We start from the raw sequence: 22,226 nt of genomic DNA, 5'->3' as shown, positions 1-22,226 counted from the left end.
ATGTAATTGAACTTGTACTTAAGAGCTCCATCACTCCCACTCTTTGGCAGGTTATTTGTGCATTTAACTGCTTACTTTGGGGGAAGGAATTTAGGCAACTCCAAAGATTATCTTCTATTTCAAGTCACACCACCCCATAAAGCACAAATACAAGTTTCTTCTTCTAACATAAGCAGGTAAACCAATGACTGGCAGCTTGTATCCCTCCAGTCATTGTTGAGCTACATCTCCACTATCATCTCCAGTCACTATAGCCAATGATGCAGAACGCCAGGAGCTGTGGCTGAACACCATCCGGAGGGATAACAGTGGCCCATCCCCGATGTAAATTGTTCATGTTAACATACAGGTTAATTGTCAAAAACAACTTTTGATTTGGCTTTCAGGCTCGTTAGATCTGCACCTAAAATCTGAATGGCATATTACTCCAAAAATTGTGGCTGACTCGAGAGACAGCATTGGACATGGAATACACAAGCCAGCCTAGCATCATAATCTCATTTAACCTTTCTTTTTACAAAAATAAAAAAATAATAATAATAAAGGCAAGCCAAAACACAAAAGGATATGCAAGGCCTAAAGTACGGAAGGGCAACTGTGTCCCTTCAGATATTTTGGATGGGAACTCCCATAATTCCTCATCAGTGGCAATGCTGGCTAGGGTTGATGGGAATTCCATGTCAAGAACATCAGGTGGGCCACATTTACTTGAAGACCGAACACTGTCACCTAAAGATATAGCTAGCTGTGGCTTCACACGTTCCTCACTGTGTGTGAGAAGTATCCTAAGATCCACTGCCTTCACTCCCAAATAGAGGTACATGGCCCTACAAAGAATACCCTGACGTCAACCGGGTGAAACAGAAGCAGCCCACTCAGATGGAAGAAGTTCACAGGCCCTACATTTATCAACAGCGGAAACCAGAAGTGCAGAAATATAGCACACCCAATCCCCTGAATGACAATGCAGTACAGTGGTAAAGATCCAGGAGATTCCTGATGAACATCTCTACTCAGCTAGATACTTTTTTGGGTAGCTTAAAACCAGGCCCCACTCAGCTGAGCCTTTTAACCCATCCACCTGTAACACAGGGAACAAAACACCACCCCACGTTTTAGGTTTTCAAAAACAAAGTGCTTGGAGCCCTTAGGGAAATTGCTATATAAAATTAAACTGATTCAGTGAATGATAAATATGAGAATCTGCTCCCACTTCTCAAATGCTTGTAGAAACAGATCAGTTATGGTGCAAGGATTGAAAACTTTCTACAATCTACATCTGGAGAGATGATCACTGTGCCCCAAAAGTCACAGGTGGCCCAAGATCCAAACAGAGGGAGGCCCATCACTCTGAAATGATGAGATGAAGTGTGTACACAAGTGCACACATACACACATATGTGCATGTACACAAACATATCCTGCTTGCATCATAAGCCACAAATGCTTAGAAGAGAAAGGGGATCAGACATGAGCAATTTTACTGTGCCTTTTACTGTCTAATCAACAACATTGAGAAATCAAGGAAATGCTAATAAAAACAATCTTCAGACAGCATTTAGGAGCATTCTGATCCATCTCACATTGTCACTGCTTTGTCACATTAGGTTGAATTGAACTGATGTACCTTCCACTGTCCCAATATGTCCAGAACAATGTTGTCTGAGCCCTCTGCTATCTTCTAAGGCAAAGCACCTGCCTGTTTGATCCATTACTCTGATTTGGTAACAGGCTGCCAGCTAAGCACACACCTGTAACATCCACAGGAAGAGCTGATGCTCGGTGTTCTATGCCTACACGGTGCAAGGCCTTGATTTGTTATAGCAGCAGCTGAAGAAGAGCCACAGAAAAACAGCTCCCACAATAGCGCTATAATCTGTGAAAGGCTCCCGTCATATTAAGGAAAAAAGAACTTGAATGGCACAAGATGAAGACAAAGCTAAGAAATATTGCAAAGCAGAGCAATAAAGCAACAGGAAGAAACCATGGCAATCATACGCACTTGTGATTTGGGGAGAATGGCATGCACAGGATGGAATGGATGGAGATGGAGATGATGATGACAATGATGACGATGGTGGGGGTGATGAAGATGCTGAGGTGGCATTTAAGGTGCCATTTGGCTTTATCCAGTATGCACGGGCACCCCGTTTACCTTTCTTGCTAGAACTGGTGGTGTCACATTGGAAAACATCTTCACAGCTATCACTCTGTAATCGTTCTTTCAGGAGGAGTTTGTCTACTCTCTGGATAATGCATTCAAGACTTTTGTCCACATTTATCCAGACCTTTTCCTGAAAAGGAAAAACAAACATATGAATCAATGTTTTAATGACTTTTTTTTTCAATTAAGGCATAGGAGAAGCAACCATCTTTTAAATTAATGTGCGTTCTATAGAAGCTAGCACTGACCCATGGTAGCAAATTTTATCAGCATGCCCTAAAAGGAAGTTGAGATATGTACCAGATAAAGAGTCCTTCAAAGTCTATTCCAGCCATTGGAACTTAGCAACATGGGGGGAGGGGGAAGAGAGAACCCAACATCATTTCCCAAGACGACAGAACTGCAGTTTCATTCACCCACTGCATGCTGTTAGTGAAGTTGTGCTACCCAATAAAGAACATAACTCTGTAGAGGTATGAAAAATCACACTGAGCTTACGGATCCATTTTTACATGCAACTTCAAATGGAGAGAGGGAAACACATTTTATAAGTATTTAGAGAAAATCATGGGGGAAAAGGAACTATTTCATACCAACAAAAACTAAGCTGTTGCAGGTCAGTTGCATTTTGCTGGAAAAACTAATCAGAGAATAGCCTCCTTAGGACTATTTTTATTAGCAAATACATCTTTTATTAAATGCAAATTAATCAACATTATGAAGCTAACTGTAGCTCAGCTGAATGGTTTTTATCAAAGCTGCTACAGCCACAGAGATTTTGAAAAATCTATAGAAAAGGTTTGGATATCATATGAGCATTAATCTTACTACTCAATTTTTGCAAGCAATTTCAAATAGAGAATCACATTTTTACAAATATTTGGAGAAAACCCTAGAATTTCATGCATGGTTTGCAGAAATGAAATTTTGGTAATAGAGCAGAGAGAGAGAGAGAAAATACCCATGTAAAATGAAGAGAAGTACTGCTACATTGTTATTTTTCAATCACTTTTTTGGACAAGCAGCTTCAAAAAAATCTTTTACAGTCTTTCACCCAACAAGCTGTATTCACACTGAAGCTGTATTCTCCACAAGGCTTTTGAAGCTGGAACTGCAGCAACATAGGAATCAAACCCTGAAGTTCAAAGGAAAACCCTACCCATTCTTCTTCGTGCCAGTCCACTTGCAGAGAAGATCGGCTATTTCTTCCTGTCCACCTGGCCACCAGTGTGTCTTGGTCATTCCTTAGCACCACTTGTTCTTCCTCTGTGGAGGTCGGAGAGGCCTTTGAGGCGATATAATCTGGTCTTGCGGCATTCAGTGCATGTATTGAATTTGCCAGCAACTTGCAATCACAGACGGTGACAAGCTGCCGTGTCTAGGGGGGAAAAGTGAGAACAGCACATAATATTCATAAGTTTGCTTTATTTTTCAACAGTTTCTTTGTCTATTTTTTCATCATGAACTTTATCTAGGCTTGCATTTATTTTAGAGCAATATCATGTAAAACCCACTTGGCTAACTAGATGGAAGATAGGGAGCATTGTTGTTTTGACTTACATACTACCCCACAATGCTAGAGTAGTCTCTGGGCAGTTAACAGCATAATTATGCAAACAGCAACTTGCCCACCAGCAAGCTGGGTACTCATTTTACTGACTTCAGAAGGATGGAAAGCTGAGTCAACCTTGAGCTGGCTATCTGGACCCATCAGGATTAAACTCTGCTCGTGAGCAGAGGCTTGACCGCAGTACTGCAGTTTAACCACTGTGCCATGGGGCTTATTGCCCTGATAATGTTTGTGTTGACGCCATGAGCATTACTCAGGCTCACAGGATATCCAGACACAAGACTGATGCTATAGACCTTCCTACTGAACATTTTAATCAGCCTATTTTAACAGACACTTCAAAGAACAGCCTTTTATTTGCCCATATTATCACCAAGATCTCCAAGACTGGATTTCATACGAGCCACAGATACCACATTCTGGTCACAGAGCAGAGGTGAAAAAAATCTCAATGGAACTGCAGTCACTTCCATTTTGTAATTTTTTTCTGGCCCACACTAGCGGTAGGATTTAGAGCAAGTTGCATTGTATAACAACATGGCTTTTTAAAAAAATCAGATGAATGCATACATTGACATCACATGTGTTGAGAATACTGGCCAGTGAAGGTAACTCAAATAATCATCAGAAAAAGGTCATCAGAACTTCCTCAGAACCCTCACTAGGCTTACGGAAGCCTCCAGGGCAAGGAGGTCTCTTATAGTAAGAATGGCTGGATATTCAAGGACATATTCTCAGTTAATTTGGGAGGAACGAAAATAGGCCAAAGGGACAGCTGATCCTATTCCATACCTTATCTGCCAGAATGGCAAGTGTTCTTTCAAGCCCATTGGCCGATCTGTCCTTAGCTGCTCTGGAGAGTCTTTCTGCATAGTAACTCACTTGAGTTTTCAGGGTATTGATCTGTGCAATAATCTCCTTTGCTCGAACAATATCTTGTGGTATGTACACTATCGACTGGGAGGCAGTAGAAGCACTGGGGATAGCAAAAAGGGATTGGTTTCAAACTTTTATCTGAAAGGTGGGCATTGTAGCCGCCCTTTTTTCAATTCATGCTTTAAAAAAAGAAAGAAAGAAAGAAAGACACTGCAGGCAATAGTTGCTTCAGATTAACTACCAGATCAGACAAGGCCAACAGGACACAAGTAAGATTACCACCAAGGTGCTGTTCCGCAATGAATGAAAGTCTCTGAAGGTAGATATACAACTTGTGCATGCCACGTGCTCAGAAATCACACGCAAGAGAGACGAATGCCCAAGAACAGTGGACAGCAATCAGGATGTGAGAGCAGAACTGCAAGGAAGAGTCTGCAAATCTCACTTAGCCCAGTCCAGAGTCCTAAGCATAATATTTTTTTTCACTCAAACTTATATCCTGCTCATTTGTTTTAAAACCACCCCACAGTCTAATCTCATGTGGTCACTGACCTATTGCCAAAAGCCCTCTGTTAAGTGATCACTAGGTGGGGGGGAAGGGAGAGAAGGAGGGAGAGACAGAGAAAGAGATGGGAGGAGAGAGAGGGGAGCTACTTTATTTCTTTGCTTTATCCCTGCCCGCTGCCTACATGTGGCCCCCAGCAGAACACCTTCAAGAGAATGTGGTCCTCAGTAGGAAAAAGATGTCACCCATCTTTGCTCTAGCTGGTTTAGTGGTGCATCATTCAGAAAAAAAGTCACTACTTTTTTCTTTGTTTCAGAATACTGAAGCTTAATTTGGCTGCAATAAAAATAAATCTTAAAAGTCTGAGGACCCTGGTTTAGTCCAAGCCAAGCTTGCACAATCTGCAACAATCTGTGCAAACACAGAACCAACCAAGTGCAACCCGTTAGTTCCAAACAGGTGGCAACACTGAATGGGAGAGCCAGTTTGCTGGAGTGCTTTTGGCTTGCTGGATCTCAGGAACACATAAGCTTGGTTTAAAGGGCAGTGTCATTTCATGTTAGAGGGGGGAGAAAGGGCAGTATAGGTAGCCCAAGGGGACAAACTGGTCTTTTGCACTGAACAAGTTTTGACCGGTTCTGTCATTAAAACGATTGGAAGACAGGATCTTCAAATTGTTTTAATTACAGAACCAATTAGAAACTTGTTCTGTGCAATGGCCAGCACCATCAAGTGAGTGTATCCCTGTGCGAAGACTAAGAAGAAAGAGTACTCTATTGAACCAATCGTTGCACTTCAGTTCAAATAAGTGTCATATTAGGTGGACACATGAATTTGAAAATAATATGCCTTTAAAAATAATATCCGTTAAAAATGTTTTTCACATCACAGCCCATACCCACTATGGTGCTAGCAGAACATAAAAGCACAAAACCCTTCAACTAGTATGCTTGCATTGGGTTTTAGGGCTGAGCAAGAATGAGCACAAGAAACAGTGCACATGATGTGGGACCACATGGGGCAACCCCACCGTTCAGTGAAAAAGTGTGCTGGATCAATCCTTCCCTTGCACTAAAACAAAAGATATTCATTTCTGTTGGTGCAACAGACCTTGCACTAGCATCACTGGGCACTGGCCCATGAGTGATAAAGTGAAAACATGTTAGGTTTTCAGAAGCAACTACAAGGACAAAATAGTTAAGTGCTGTTCAAGAGTGATACTGTTGACAGTGTGTGTGTGTGGGGGAGCAAACATCTCTCGATCAAAGCAAAAGGCTCTGAAATGTCTGCCAATCTGGGATCTAAACACAAAAATTGGGAAGTTGTTTACAAAGATTTTAGAAACAACTGATTGAGATAAAATATTTTCTAAACATCAGTGATGCTCAAGTATGATACACAAGTGTTATAAGTACCTAGAAATTCAGTTGGCACGGAAGAGTTCACTGTAATGATTCTTATATTATTTGGATCATTTCCTATTCTCTGCATCATCTATTTTAAGGACAGTATCTGTTTTGAATTATCTTGTTCCTTACGAGGGGTAGGCACTTATCAATTGCCTCAACAATTATCTGGATTTATTTACAACATTTTACTTAAATTATACAGGAGATTACATGCAGAATTATAATATAATTGGCAACAAAATACATGCAACCACATGTTCTTGTGGCACTCATATCAAAAAAAGCAAGTAAGCAAATCTATTGATCCGATGAGAGGGACTAAATCATTTGATAGCATGAACAGAGCTTGGAAAAACAGGTTTAAAACTTAATCAGTAGACGTGTTAGAAATTGGACAATTAATTTGTTGGAATTTACACTGAAAAGCAAAAACATTTAACCTGTTAAACTGTTAACATGGTAATTGAAGTGTCAGTTGGTCTTGCCCTCTGCAGAAGGGGTATGTCGTTCCACATAACAAAAAAGAAAGGACTATTTCTTCCATCTAGAACTAAATTTATATTGGGTTGCAGTACCGCTGAACTGGCCAGAAAAAAAATAATTCCATAATATGGTAGCTTGCTTGTCTGTGGTTGCCAGTCCAGTAGCTCGCCTGCACAGCTCCTTTACTATGGGGAGGAAGAAAAATCCCTGCTTACACCAATAGGCTTCTTTTTTATTTTAACATCAGTAATTATTTCATTGTGTGTTCATTTTATTCCAACAGGCAATACTGCAGCCACCTGTGGCGTGGCCAGTTGCCTCTCCCTTCTCCAGTTTAGAAAAGTCTTTAGGGGAGACACCCTGCAAATCATCCCAGCATCATGTTGCAGAAAGCCTGCTGGTTTTTATAGCCCCCCCCCCAAAAAAAGAATTTTTTTAAATTAGCTATGGAAAACTGAACAGTGCTTTTGAGCAGATTTGGGTGCAACAGAAATTGACTACTATGACTTCAGAAGCCAGCTTGGATTGGGTAGCAGGATCTCCAAGGCCAAATCGGTTTTGATCTTTACTTTTGATCTCCCTTTCTCATAGTGTTGTGCTGGCAAAATGCAACTGGAAATGGGCAGTACGTACTTTAACAAAACAACATTTTTCAGTGTTGGTGACCTTAGAGTATTAACTCCCAGGACCCCTGAAAATGCCACATGCTTTTGTCAATTGTAACAAAGGCTTTTGGCTACTACAGTCCAAATCTATTTAGAGGACCAAGGTCAGACTACTGGTATGAATTTAACTGTGGAAGAGAAGTATAGGTCCCTTTCATTTTTGAAAATGAGAATGTGCAATGATATGTGCCCTCTGTATAGGAAGTACCCAGATTGGCATTATAAACATTAAAATTTTAAAAGCCTCTTTTCTGGCACTGCCCCCAAAAGTAACAAATGTAATAATACTTCCATTCTAACGTGTTATTTCCAAGCTCTGGCATGAATTTAATACACATCTGCTTCCCGCAACTTATCTCCAAAATGAACAGCTATCATCTGTTGCTGGCAACCTGGCAGTAAACGTAATGCCTGTATTTTAAACATAAGGTTCCTAATGGGAACAACCTGCCATTTGCTTTTGTTAAGAGTAACGTTGCCAGCTACTTTAAAAGTCAATTTAAAGTGTGTTTTTGAAGAATTTTGAATGGAATTTTTCAAAATTTACATCACCTTCTTCTTCATCTCATTCCCCCTACCCCCCTCAAAGGGACAGGAAAGCAAAAATCAACATGCTGTAATGAGTAATGTAGTGGCTAAAATCCTGTTGCCTTGAGAAACAAAAGGCGTAGCTTTTACTCTTCTTTGGTGGACAACTAAAGAGTCTTCAATGGATTCTCAAGTACACACCAATCCAAGTGAGCAGGTGCACACAGACCCAGGAATAGCGGTGGCCATTCTTTACTTGCTAGCTAGGAAAACGTGAAAATTATGCCTTAATTTGTTACACAAAGCAACAGGATTTCAGCCAGTGAGGTATTATAATTTTTCATCTTTCAGTATTAATAGCAATGTATTGGGGTTTTGGACTCTGTAATAATTTATATAATGAGTTACTTTTTGGAACTTAATCAAGCTTTAGTAATTTCAGAGAAAAATCTGCAAGGTTTTATAAAAGGTTTTATAAAGCTAACTTTGTGGATAATGTTCCTAGTGTATGTTTTGATTAAATAGACTAACACTGATTATTCATTTGAATTTGTAGCTCTTGTAATGCCCAGATGACCAAATCAGGTAACATTATTCCTTTGTCCAAATGGCTTGGAAAACAACTCTTTAGTTTCTTTAGATTTTCAGTCTTTCAAAAAAAGTCCTATACACCTACCCGTGTTACCCCACAGGAATACAGTTTAATCTTTAGCAGAAGTGCAAGCTTAGCTATCAAATCAGAGTCTAATTCTAGACCAGATCTACGTACAGGTTTGCACATTCTGATGGGAAAAGACCTCTGCACAAATTCCTCTTTATGAATGGATGTAATTTCTCCAAATAACTCAGTGAGATAGCCTTTACTGACATGGGAGCTATAGGTGTGTACCCAAGCATCTGCAACTATCATGTCTGAGGTACCCACAAGAAAAGTAACAGAGCCACTGGGCTATCAGGACCTAGTATGAACTACAGCCCAAAGCTCAGAGCTGATTCTAGGATCTGATTTGTAGTGTGACAATATAGTGGAAGTGGAATACTTCTACCTATAGTTGGAATGCTTCTACCTAGACCAATGATGCAACAAATCCCACATATTTTGAGAAATAAGGCTGGGGCTTTCCAGGCTAAATACAGTAGTATGATTTCAACCACACTAGCTATGAATCAAGGGATTCTCCCTACTACCACCATGATCCCATCATTTGCCACCATATCATTAAAATATTTATTAAAACTATGGACATTATAATGTGTCGTTAATGCCTAGCAAGAACATAGGCCTCATCAGTATCTGGAGTATTTCTGGCTTCTAACAAAAGGGAGCTACATTAGCCAGCTGGTGCATTCCAATTAAATTGTTCCTTAATGTTCTAAAAAGCTGATTTATAAATGTTAGCTGTTCATTGACAAAGCAAACAACCCAGGTGGAAAGGACAGTTTCATTCATACAGTCTATTTCAATAAATATTCATTAAATAAGCAACATTAGCAGAAGCCAAGACATGAAGCATCAAGCAAGAAAAGAAAATTAATAAGCTTTATAACATTAACACGCCATATTTTGCTTCAAACAAGATCAAAACTCTATTCCCAAACTCAGAAACAGAAAACTCACCAACATTCCTCATAACTGCTAAAAAAAACAAAAACCAAAGGAAAATTAGCCATTATTTGTTAGCAAATACCAAATAAAGAAAACAAAGCAAAGCAATATTAGATAAATGTTATTTGTTTTAATAGTTTCCAATAAAGTTTGTACATATTATTAAACTTGTAAGCAAAACAAAATTATAGTAAATGTAGAATGGTAGATGACTAGCGGCCCATAGATTTTTTTTAAAACTATATCGACACAAGGGGCAAGTTATACATTACACAAGGAAATCTGACAGCAAGCAAAATGCACAAATAATACTTCAGTTGGGAAGGACAAAAATCTATGGCGGGGATCCAAACAAATACACAATTCTTCCCGTATGTACAGCAGGGATGGGTATCCTGTATTCATTTTCCACACCACACAGCAAACTGCTTTTGTCAGTGAGGGCTTTTCCAGATGGCTGTTTGTTCCTCTTAGTACCAGATTATTTCAGAAATGTAAGAGTGGCTGATATATTTTATTGGAACACTACAAAACAAACTGTAAGCTTTCAAGGAGAAAATTCTCTTCTTCAGGCTTGGCATAACCCCTCAGTGGTCCAATAAAATGCATCACCCATTCATACACTTGTGTAATCTTGGAGACCACACCACCTTTTCCTTTTTTTGCTTTATTTCAGAAGCTATGGAACAAATGCCATTTTTTGGATGAGCCCTGAAGAAACTATTTGGATACAATATAAGTGGCTGCTGTTCAAAGGGGAGGGGAGGAGGGAATTTTAAAACCACAAAACCCATGAGGTGTATACAGTCAAGTTCTTGAGTACATTTCCATTATTTGTTGAATCCTGACCTAAAGAAATTTTACCTAGTAACTCCTCTGCAGATGAGGCAAGCCCACCCCTTTGCTGTGACCAGGGCGTTTCCAGCGGATGAGGAGTGTTGGAGATGAGAAGAGAAAGGAATGAAGAAGGAAAGGCAATGGATTATATTGCTTCCTTACTCATCCTCTCAGTTATGAAATGCTGACACAGCCTATTAGGACATTTTTACAAGTCTACTGTGCCCATGTTCTATCCAGCCACTGCAAGCATTTAAAGGACTGTTGTGAGAAGACAAGACAAATAAAAATTTAGAGCCAAGATCTACAAGATCTACCCACAGCTTGAGGGTGCTCCTGGACCCGAGTCTAACTCTGGAAGCCCAGGTGGATTCGGTGGCCAGGGGCACCTTCCCTCAGTTGTGGAAATTATACCAGCTACAGCCCTACCTGGACGAGCAGAGTCTCATGACAGTTACACATGCACTGATAACATCCCCTATAGCAGGGTTGAGCAATTAAGGCTATGTCTAGTATGGCCACATGAAAAACCTGAACTGTGTTTGGGGTCCGAACCAACTTTACTTAAAAATAAAATGAAACAGTGATGTTATGATTGTTTTTATTTTTAAACTTGTTAATCTTCACAAATACTAAAGAGGTTTTTTGTGGTATGTTTAAGATAAGCAACTGGTCAACTTTAGACAAAAAGCTATAAATGGTTTTGATGTTCAACTTGTTCATTGAGAGAAATCCAGTCTGTCTTGGGCTTGAACAAGTGCTTGAACACCAGACTGGAGTGAGGACCGGCGGGCCGGACAGGAGCGGCTTATGGGCCATATGCGGTCCTCGGGCCGCACTTTGCCCAGGTCTGCCATATAGATTACTCCATGCTATGTACATGGGGCTGCCTTTGAAGATGGTCCAGCCGCTGCAACTGGTTCAGAATTGAGCTGCGCAGCTGGTGAGTGGTGGGGCTGCTACGGAACACATCAGGCTGATTCTGTTCAAATTACATTGGCTACCAGTTGCTGCCCGGGCCCAACTCAAAGGGCTTGTTTTGACGTATAAAGCCCTAAATGGCTTGGGCCCTGGATACCTGAAGGGCCGCCTCTTTCCATATAAACCTACCCAGCAATTAAGATCTAGCCAGAGGGCCCTCCTGAGCCATTCCTCAAGGAGGTAAGAAGCATGGTTTGTAGACAAATGGCCTTTTCAGCAGCTGCCCCCAGACTCTTGCTGCTGCTGCTGCTTTAATTTAGGTCACTTTTTCCTCCAAAAAAGAGACAAGGATTAAGGCAGTGGGCAGACTGAAAAGTAGCAACTAATTACGCAGACACACTGGCAAGCTAAAGGGAGCAGTAGAACCACACCACTGTTTTGAAAGCTCTAATGTCTGAAGGGGGTGTATCAGGAAAGGAAACTCAGCTGGCATTACAAATGCAGGAACAAGTGATATCTTTATTCAATCATTAAGAATATAAAACAAAAAAGCAAAAGCAAAAAACAAACAGCAAGCTTTCAATGATAAATCATCTTCTTCAAGGCTGTGCACCAACTTCTTGTTGGTAGCTTCAAAATTAAATTATGTTATTAAAGTCCAAAAGTTATATGGCTGACGGTGAGGCCAAACTAGCTTCTTAGTTGGAGATGGTTGCAATTAATTCATAGGTGGCTTATGGGGTGGGGGGAATGGGGATGGTTTCAAGCCACTTTGGAGTTTATGGCCCATCTCTGAAAGCAAAGGACAGTCCAGCAATCTGAGCCCATCTCTTTCCTCCTTTCTGCCTTTCTGAAATTCAATAATTCTCATTTGGCTGGAGGGGGGGGAATATAGCCCAGGAGCATAAAATGCCTCTAGCAGAGTTGGGATTAGGAATTTATTAAAACCACCAGGCACAGCCAATTTTAGCCAAATTAAAGTCAAATTAATAGTTTTTCCTTGTGGATGTTTTCCTTAGCATGCAGTACTTCTTGTCTGGTTTTAACAGTCCATATTGTCTGAGAACTCATGTTGGTATTCAGTTGATGCCCTGATTGACCATTCTATGGCATCTTCCACAGTTCAGGAAAAATCAGGAAAAGGCCACATTGCCGTGGATACAATACAAATGCAGGAACAGGTGACATCTTTACTTGATCAGCTGAGATTGGGGACACTTGAGCTCAAACCTCATCTCAGCTGAGGAAACCTATTGGAAGCCTTGGGCAGATCATGAACAATGGCTGAAATCTTGTTTCTCATCATCGTAAGTCACAACTAGAGTAGGCCCATTGAACTTACTGAAGGGTTGACTCAATAAATCCACACCAATTCAGCAAGCCTACTCCAGTTGTGATTTACTACACTAAGTAGTGGGATAAAGTAGAAATGTTAAGAGGGCTTATAACTTCCGGTTGTCACAAAGACAAGCTGGAAAGAGACGTCTGTGCCTGGTTTATGAGAAGTATTACACCAATTTAAAAAATACAGTAGTTGCAACTGATGTTCTACATGGCTTTAAAAAAAACCTGGAAAGAACAGATGGATGATTCTCTTCTAAACAAACACTCTGCGACAGTACACTTACATTTGGGTTCTTCATTTGGCAGATCTGGATTTTATTCCCTAGCTATTATAAAAACTGATACATTACAAAATTCAGCAGTTTTATATTTAGGACTGTGCATGATAACAGCCAGAATCCTATTGAAGTTTGCATAAACATTGCATAACTTGCTGCTGCTAATTGATGACATGCTGCGACACATGTCAGTTATGTGTATCTTCACATACCTGACTGTGCTCCAAAGATGTGCAGGCACTTGGTCAATTAGCTGCATTTATCTGTGGCAAGTTATTCAAACCTTACAAAAGCACCAATAGGGTAACAAATATTATCCTATTAAGGCAAATATCTAAACAAATATAAAAATAGGACATAAAAGGAGGATGACAAATGCTTAAGACATGAAACTAAAATGATGGAGGAACTGGAAACAACATCCTAAACATATTTTGTTTATTGAGCTGTCTTCTGCTGCTCAGGAATGCTATGCCTGATTTTAATGTACAGCAGAGCACTTAGACCAACAGAGGGATTTTTTTAAAAAAAAAACTAACCTCGCCCATTGACAATTTCCCACATGCCGGCATCATTTTTGTACATCAAGCAGTAAGAAGACATAATTGATCCCACAGTTGTTTAAAAAACAATAAATTCATGAAATAATATGTATATTAAGGTATTTAGAAGCCTAAGATGAATTAAGAATAGCTTGAAATTTGTGTTTTTTTAACTGATTAAAAACATCAAGTATCTTGGATATACATCTAATGGGAACACATCATTTTCACTGCTTGCACGTATTTGTTAAGATCCCTGCTACACGAATTATGCTGGAGCCTAACTTAAGTGGTATGTAGACTCTGGTGACAGCATGAGTACCAATCTCGAATATGTCACACAGCTAAAATGCCACCAATGGCTAGGAATTCAAGTTATCATAATCACAATGTGGGTCCACCACAAGCATTGATGGGGAAGTATGGGAAATCATCCATAGGTTGATAACAGAGGCATATTTAAATTAAGCTTCTGTCAAGGAAAGTGGCTCTTGAAAATGAATCTCTACATGTATGCCCTCCACATCCATGTGGCATCTTGTCGGGTTTTTGATGTAACCAACAAAAGCCATTTGATGGTTTTCTATGGAAAAGAGATAAACTACACAAAAAGCAACCCCATCTCCACTGTACTCAACATGATTCTGACTACCAGGACTACAAACTAGTGGTAGAATGATTCATTTCTGAATCATTTGGAAAACTCTAAGTGTGTCTGAACCCCGCCCTTTCTTTTCTCTTATATAGGTGAAACCCTTTGCATTATAACATGTCCAGACATCAGTATGTCAGTCTGTAAAAAATTTCACCTGGGAATCAAGTACCCTTACCAGAAGGTCAAACCATGAGAATATACCGTATTTTTTGCACCATAAGACGCACTTTCCCCCCTCCAAAATGTGGGTGGGGAAGTCAGTGCGTCTAATGGTGTGAATGCAGCAATTTCGTCGCTGCTGGCCCCGTGGGGGGGAGCGTCGCAAGGGTCCGGGTGAGCCTTCCAGGACCCTTGCGAGGCTCCCCCACGCCCCCACGGGGCCAGCACCGGCGAAATCGCCAGCTTCCAGGTGGGGGGAACGTCGCAAGGGTCCTGGGAGCTCACTCAGATCCTTGTGACGCTCCTCCCACCCACGCACCGGCCAGCACTGGCAAAATCGCCAGGTTCTGGGAGTGTTTTGAGGCTTCCCAAGCCTCAAAACACTCCCAGAACCTGGCGATTTTACCCCCCCCGGTCCCATGGGGGGTGGGTGGAGGGTGGCAAGGGTCCAAGGGAGCCTCCCAGGACCCTTGCCACCCTCCCCCCCACCCCCCCACGGGGCCAGCCCTGGCGAAATCGCCAGGTTCTGGGAGTGTTTGGAAGCTTGATAAGCCTCCAAACACACTCAGAAGCTGGCGATTTTAAAAAAACCCCGCTCCGTGGGGGTGGGTGGGTGGAGGGTGGCAAGGGTCCAAGGGACCCTCCCTTGGACCCATGTCACCCTCCCCCCACCCACCCCCACGGGGCCAGGGAGGGAAAAATCGCCAGCTTCTGGGAGTGTTTGGAGGCTTGGGGAGCCTCCAAACACTCCCAGAACCTGGCGATTTTACCCCCCCTGGTCCCATGGGGGGGTGGGTGGAGGGTGGCAAGGGTCCAAGGGAGCCTCCCAGGACCCTTGCCACCCTCCCCTCACCCCCCACGGGGCCAGCCCTGGCGAAATCGCCAGGTTCTGGGAATGTTTGGAAGCTTGATAAGCCTCCAAACACACTCAGAAGCTGGCGATTTTAAACACCCCCCCCGCTCCGTGGGGGGTGGGTGGACGGTGGCAAGGGTCCAAGGGACCCTCCCTTGGACCCATGCCACCCTCCCCCCACCCACCCCCACGTGGCTAGGGGGGGTAAAATCGCCAGCTTCTGGGAGTGTTTGGAGGCTTGGGGAGCCTCCAAACACTCCCAGAAGCTGGCAATTTTACCCCCCCCCGGTCCCATGGTGGGGGTGGAGGGTGGCAAGGGTCCAAGAGAGCCTCCCAGGACCCTTGCCAGGCTCCCACCCACCCACCCCCATGGGGCCAGGGAGGTTAAAATCGCCAGCTTCTGGGAGTGTTTGGAGGCTTGGGGAGCCTCCAAACACTCCCAGAACCTGGCAATTTTACCCCCCCCGGGTCCCATGGGGTGGGTGGGTGGAGGGTGGCAAGGGTCCAAGGGACCCTCCCTTGGACCCATGCCACCCTCCCCCCACCCACCCCCACGTGGCCAGGGGGGGTAAAATCGGGAGCTGGCGATTTTACCCCCCCTGGTCCCATGGGGGGGTGGGAGGCTCCCTTGGACCCTTGCCAGGCTCCCACCCACCCACCCCCACGGGGACAGCGGGGGCAAAATCGGGAGCTTCCAGGACCTTTTCTGAGCCTGGAAAGGCTCAGAAAAGATCCTGGAAGCTGCCTATTTTGCCCCCTCTGTCGCCCGGGGGAGGCAGGGTGAGTCTCCAAAGGGTCCTAGGGTGTGTTCTAGGACTCTTTGGAGACTGACCCTGCCTCCCCTGGGGGCCAGAGGGGATGAAATCACCACCTTTGGGGGCTCTTCTGAGGCTTGGGAAACTTCAGAAGAGCCCCAGAAGGTGGCGATTTCACCCCCTCTCGCCCCCGAGGGAGGCAGGGGGAGGCTCCAAAGGGTCCTGGAACACACCCTAGGACCCTAGGGTGTGTTCCATAAGATGGACCTCTCCATAAGGCTCACCAAATTTTAGGAGAAGAAAGCAGATAATTTTTTCCTGTTTTCTTCTCCTAAAAGTTTGGTGCGTCTTATGGAAAGGTGCGTCTTATGGAGCGAAAAATACGGTATTTTGAATGTTTCAGCAAAAAGCACAGGGAAAAACAAACAAATCTAAGTCACTTCTACACTCCTATCCACTAAACAAACTACTTGGCAATGAAACCCTTAAATTAAGGCTATTCCTGCATACGTCTGTGGAAGGGGGCATAGGAAAAGAATGGTTTTCTGCCCTTGTAATAGGGAGATATAGTGGGAGCATATATATTTATAAAGGGAGGGCAACTAGCATTTATTCTCAGCAACTGTCTTTTGATCTTAAAAGACATCGCTCAATTTTCCTTTCCACGGAAATCTAAAATTGAAGTTAAAGGTGAAAGGACGGGGGGGGGGGTGTTCTCATTGTGATAATAAATTGTCATGAATCATTTGTGCCAAATGTGTGACATTACTGAGCGATCCGGTGGAGGGGGGAATAATTTAGCCATCTTCCCGTCTGACTTCAGAAGGAAAACTGCATTCAAGTATATTATAATACTGTACAGTACATCCACCTCCAGATTACAAGAGCCTAGTTCAGCATTTTAACACCAACTGCCAATGAAATATCAGGATATATGCCCTGAATGTGCTGAGCTTAAAACCCAAAAAGCAGTAATATTAAATACAGTGCATCTATTTTAGTCAGATCATCCCACATGTCTGTTTTGGCTAGACGTGAGGCTAGAAAAATACTTGTAGATTCCAGCACGAGACTCTTGTTTATATCTTCGAGCTCATCATACAACATGTATTGAATATTTAGGGCACTGCTGTTCTCTGCTAGCCAAATAAAAGGAGATTCTCCATCTGCTACTTTTGCTTCCTTGTGTAAAGCACTTCCTTTGCTTTGCCATTTTTAGCCATATTAAACTGCACAGGTTCATCTTACTACCACGCCCAAACGGCATGTTTCCAAGAACTAAATGCTGCAAGCACTAGGCATCAGCAGTGGGCGAAAGCCCAGTTCAAATGAAAGGAGAAAACAAGGCTATGTCTAGTATGGACACTATAAGCTTTACATACAGCTCTAGCATTCACACCTCTGTAAACAAAAGGCTAATACTTAAACATCACACAGCACATTAAGCATGTAAACATTTGAGAACTGCCAAAATAAAATTATTGGTCTCCACCCCTCACAAGTCTAGCAAAAATTCTTTTCTTCACATAAAGCTCACCTCAAGTTTTGGGGTATGCAGGCAACAAAGAATAAGGGATGAGAGATGTCTCACAAAATGAGGCCACAGAAAGGGGCATCGCTCAATAGGCTACTTACTGTTTCTTTGCCTCTTCAAATTTATGCAGCTTTTTCCTCAGACCGCCAGATTTAAAGCCTTGGCAATGAGCTGCTGGTGCTCCTATAGTTACAATATCATAATTCTGATCTGAAGGGACAAAAAGTGACAGGGGAAAGGGTTCAAGGAGAAGACGTGTCCATGAATGCTCAAGTGACAGAAATGGCATACCTTAAGTGCCTGCCACATACTCTGTTAATCTGATAAAGACTTTACTAAATATTTTATATAGTTCTGCAATATTTAACCTCCTAAACAGAGATGGAGAACCTGGGTCCTTCAGATGAGGCTGAACTGAAATTCCTGTCCTGTAGCTATTTTGACTGCAACTTATGGAAATTGCAGGCCAAACACATCTAGAGGGCTACACATTCCCCAGTTCTGAGTTAGAAGGTCCTTCAGCCCTGAAATCCATGGTTTCTTATTCATGAAGGGCTAGCACAATTTATACCAGGATCTGCCATCATAACTCTAACATCATTCCTCTTCTTCCACTTGTGTGCCAATTCCTTCATTTCAATTTGTAAGTGGAAATGAAGGACCATAAAGTGCAGGAATGGTTCATTGTGCAGATGTCCAGTCATATGAGGGCTGTGGGCTGTGAAAATTCTTCACATCTGAATTATAAAAACTTTAGAAATAAATCAGCAACCATAGATAGGTCCTGTGATTAATATCACCGGACAGGTTGGAGGGCCACTTCCCTGTCCTGAATGGGGTTACACTCCCCCTAAGGGACAGGGTCCGCAGCTTGGGGGTGCTCCTGGACCCCAGTCTAACTTTGGAAGCCCAGGTGGACTCGGTGGCCAGAGGCTCCTTCCTTCAGCTGCGGAAATTATACCAGCTGCGGCCCTACCTGGATGAACGGAGTCTCATAACAGTTACACACGCACTGGTAACATCTCGTATAGATTATTGCAATGCGCTCTACGTGGGGCTGCCGTTGAAGACGGTCCGGCGACTGCAACTGGTCCAGAATCAAGCTGCGCGGCTGGTGAGTGGTGGAGCTGCTAGAGATCACATCAAGCCGATTCTGTTTAATTTACATTGGTTACCAGTTGCTGCCCGGGCCCAATTCAAAGTGCTTGTTTTGACATATAAAGCCCTAAACCACTTGGGCCCTGGATATCTGAAGGACCGCCTCCTTCCATATGAACCTACCCAGCAGTTAAGATCTAGCCAGGGGGCCCTTTTGAAAGAGCCATCCCTTAAGGAGATAAGAGGGAGGGCTAATAGAGAAAGGGCCTTTTTGGCAGCTGCCCTCAGACTATGGAATGCCCTCCCAACTGAGATTCGTCTGGCGCCGACGCTGATGACATTTCGGCGCCAGGTCAAAACCTTCCTGTTCCAAATGGCTTTTAACTGAAATAATATCAGCTGTAGGTCTGATGGCAATTTTTAGAATATATATTTTAATTGCATTTTAATTATTTTGCCCTTTTATTTTGCCTTTTTATTGTATTTTAAATGCTGTAAGCCGCCCAGAGACCTTCAGGTAGTGTGTGCGGCATATAAGTTAAATAAATAAATAAATAAATAAATAAATAAATAAATAAATAAATAAATAAATAAATAAATAAATAAATAAATAAATAAATAAATAAATAAATATACAAGCCCTTCAGTTAAAAGGGAAATTCTGCAGGGACAGGGATTGGCTGGGATGAAGCAACTTCTTCTACTAAAGTGAATGGGGAGCCCACTGAGCACTACACGGATGGAATTTTCGATTATGTTGTGGGGTAAAAGCACAGGCCAAATAAATGCAGTTTACTCCAGTAATTACACTTTTGAGTATGAAATAAAAATATTTAGATGCCATCTGGTTCAATCACTATCTCTAAATGACAAGTATGAACTAAACAACAACAACAACAACAATAGGCAGTCCTTAAAAGTCTATGGATAAGAGACACTCTGTGGAGAATTCTACTTCAGAAAGATGCTAAGTAATACCAGTATGACAAAGACAGGATGTTACAGGTTTTCCTATCAAGCACAAAACGTCTTATTCCTCAAAGCTCTTCAGGAGCCCTCTTACCAAGCTGAGTTTAGAGCTAATATATAGGATAAACAAATAAGAAAAAGCACCTGATCCTGCATCATCCTGGACTCTCATTCGTTGTATGTGTAAATTCGTGGGCACGAATTCCAGCTTTTTGTCAGCTTTCAAGCTACTTGCTTTGAATGATGGACCTGAGAAAATATACGAAGAAAGCAATTTCTGCATGTTCAGGGCACCAAAATACAAACAAAAGGAATGGAAAAGGTAGCAACAAGTTGCATGCAGTCCATATCGACTACAAGATTTTCTAGGTGCGTGCTTTGCTTATTCAATCAGGAGAAAATGCTAATACTCCCAAGGAATCCCACTGTATTTCCACATACTCTGCTTGCTCCACATATTTCTTTTCCTTATAGGGACCAGGTGACACTCCTCAAGGAATCACATTTGGCCTGAGGTCTCACAGTTCATGAACTCCAAATGCAATTCATCAAAAGACAGAGGGATGCTCATAATCAATGTACTGTTCATTATGATCTTGCAGAAAAATCCAACAGGACTCAGGACCCGGCGCTCTCTTACGCCTCCGTTTATATATGCACACGCCACCTCGATACCTTATAGGTACCACACAGAGTCCCAGCGGTTCTCTTGTGCTCTTTTTGATCTTTAAAGAAGCATTGAATGATTTTCACTGTTGCTGTTACGTTGTATTTTTATCTTTGGAGTTCTGTTGTTTTTTGTTTGTTTTTTGGTGGGGTGGCATTGCATTTTACCACTTTTATTGACTGACCTTGATGTTTTCATCAAAATACCAGACACACATACTATAAATAAATAATTTGGGGGGAGGGGGGAGGCCTCACATATCTCCATTTAGATTTCCCTGTACTAGCTTAAACAGAGAAGAAAGACTGGGTGGTGTATGAGAGGTACATTCCTTCCTTCCGATGTCCAATTGGTGGCCTAAGAACACATATGGGAAAAAGAAGGGGGGCACAGAAGTTCATTGAATGTTGTTGCACTTTTTGGTGTGTGTGTTGACAGTGTCCACGTAGTTTTTTTTTAGTGTTACCTTTTGTACGCAGCAAAAAACAAACGATAATATAGCAGACGATTAGGGATAGCTGTATATTCATGGCTGAAACATGTATTACAAAAAACAACCACTAATTACCTTTGTACTGATGAAGATTTGTGAGGTTTTCCTGGTAGGTCAGAATGATGGTTTGGTACTGAGTAACTATTTGTCGACGAAGACTTTCCCAGCAAGGAGACAGCTCTCCAAGCTCTTCAAGTTCACAGACTCTAGCAAAACATCCAGAAATACATAAATGCTGTTAAAATTGTTATGTCCAGTCAAAAGCAAAGTGCATGCACACACACACACACACACACTCAATGAGATAGGCATATGGTTACATAAGCACACAAGTGAGAATAAGCCTGCTATGTACACACACGCTCATTTTACTTGACACTTCCCACAGTACACATTTTAATCACAAATTCTTGTCACAAATTGCTGGTTGTTGAATGCATTATAATGTCATCAAGCTGTATGAGTTATTTAGGCATCTGTCAAGCTTGGGTTGCATTCTGTATTGACTGACCAACTTCCAAATCAACCTTGCAAGATGCCAGTGAGCACCCACCTTTACAAGTTGCCTGTTAAGACATTTCAACTTCCACAACTTTAAGACCAGGGTGTCAGCCCAAAGGCCAAATTAAATTGCACAAAAATTCTCAGGCAGCTCATTCCAGTGGTAGGTAATTCAAAAAGTACTAGCAAATTAAACCTTCAGCTCTTAATGGGGAAACCCATGAAAAGGTCAAAAACCAGTGAACAATAGTGTCATGGGGACATGACGAACAACGGAAAAAGAGAGAGCCAGTCTGAGACTCCAGGAAGGCTAGGATCAGCCTCAGTCTAAGGCTTCCAGCCTTAACGATAAGAGGTTTTAACTGCTGCAATTCTTTCAAGTACAGTATCTTATGCTTTTAACAGCTATGTAATACGTATGTGGAATTCAATAGGCACTGTTTTCTGAACATGGATGTACAATGCTGGAAAAAGCTGCAATGGCATGGTTTCTGCTTCCTGAACAGGGATGGGGTTGGGGAAGTCTCATGTCTGTGAAAAACTGCAGGTCTTAATTTGTAAATATTGAACTCCAATATAATTAGGACCCATCACAAGAGATGGAAGAACTTGTTATTTACTTTTGATCCCTCTTCTCAGCTCTCAGTTGTAATTTCAAATGAAACAACTTAAGGTAAAGAGCACATAAAACTGTAAGGTGCGCAATCGTGATTTTGAAACTCTCTGTCCCACAACACAGTGGCGGGGAATGAGTGTCCCTCCATACAGACCTTGACCTCAGCTCTCCATAATCTCTTATCATTGGCTGTGTTGG

General features: G+C 42.1%; 1 protein-coding gene across 15 annotated transcripts in view; it reads right to left on the bottom strand.

The window, feature by feature from the left end:
* The window catches only part of INPP4A (inositol polyphosphate-4-phosphatase type I A), a 117,126-nt gene that overhangs the window by 25,902 nt on the left and 68,998 nt on the right, over positions 1-22,226 (bottom strand). For 4 of the 15 annotated variants that reach the window (XM_020809566.3, XM_020809562.3, XM_020809565.3 and 1 more), the window contains exons 11-17: positions 20,987-21,117; positions 19,896-20,000; positions 17,786-17,894; positions 9,819-9,836; positions 4,527-4,710; positions 3,324-3,542; positions 2,003-2,294 (exon numbers count right to left, since the gene is read on the bottom strand). In XM_020809566.3, the coding sequence (XP_020665225.3) occupies positions 2,003-2,294; positions 3,324-3,542; positions 4,527-4,710; positions 9,819-9,836; positions 17,786-17,894; positions 19,896-20,000; positions 20,987-21,117 (1,058 nt within the window). The remainder of the gene's footprint in view (positions 1-2,002; positions 2,295-3,323; positions 3,543-4,526; positions 4,711-9,818; positions 9,837-17,785; positions 17,895-19,895; positions 20,001-20,986; positions 21,118-22,226) is intronic. The other 11 variants (XM_020809571.3, XM_078390333.1, XM_020809568.3 and 8 more) reach the window with 3 other exon arrangements.

This window comes from Pogona vitticeps, chromosome 3, assembly GCF_051106095.1.
Source record: "Pogona vitticeps strain Pit_001003342236 chromosome 3, PviZW2.1, whole genome shotgun sequence".
NCBI classification, from domain to species: domain Eukaryota; kingdom Metazoa; phylum Chordata; class Lepidosauria; order Squamata; family Agamidae; genus Pogona; species Pogona vitticeps.
This window is presented reverse-complemented; position numbering and strand designations above follow the sequence as displayed.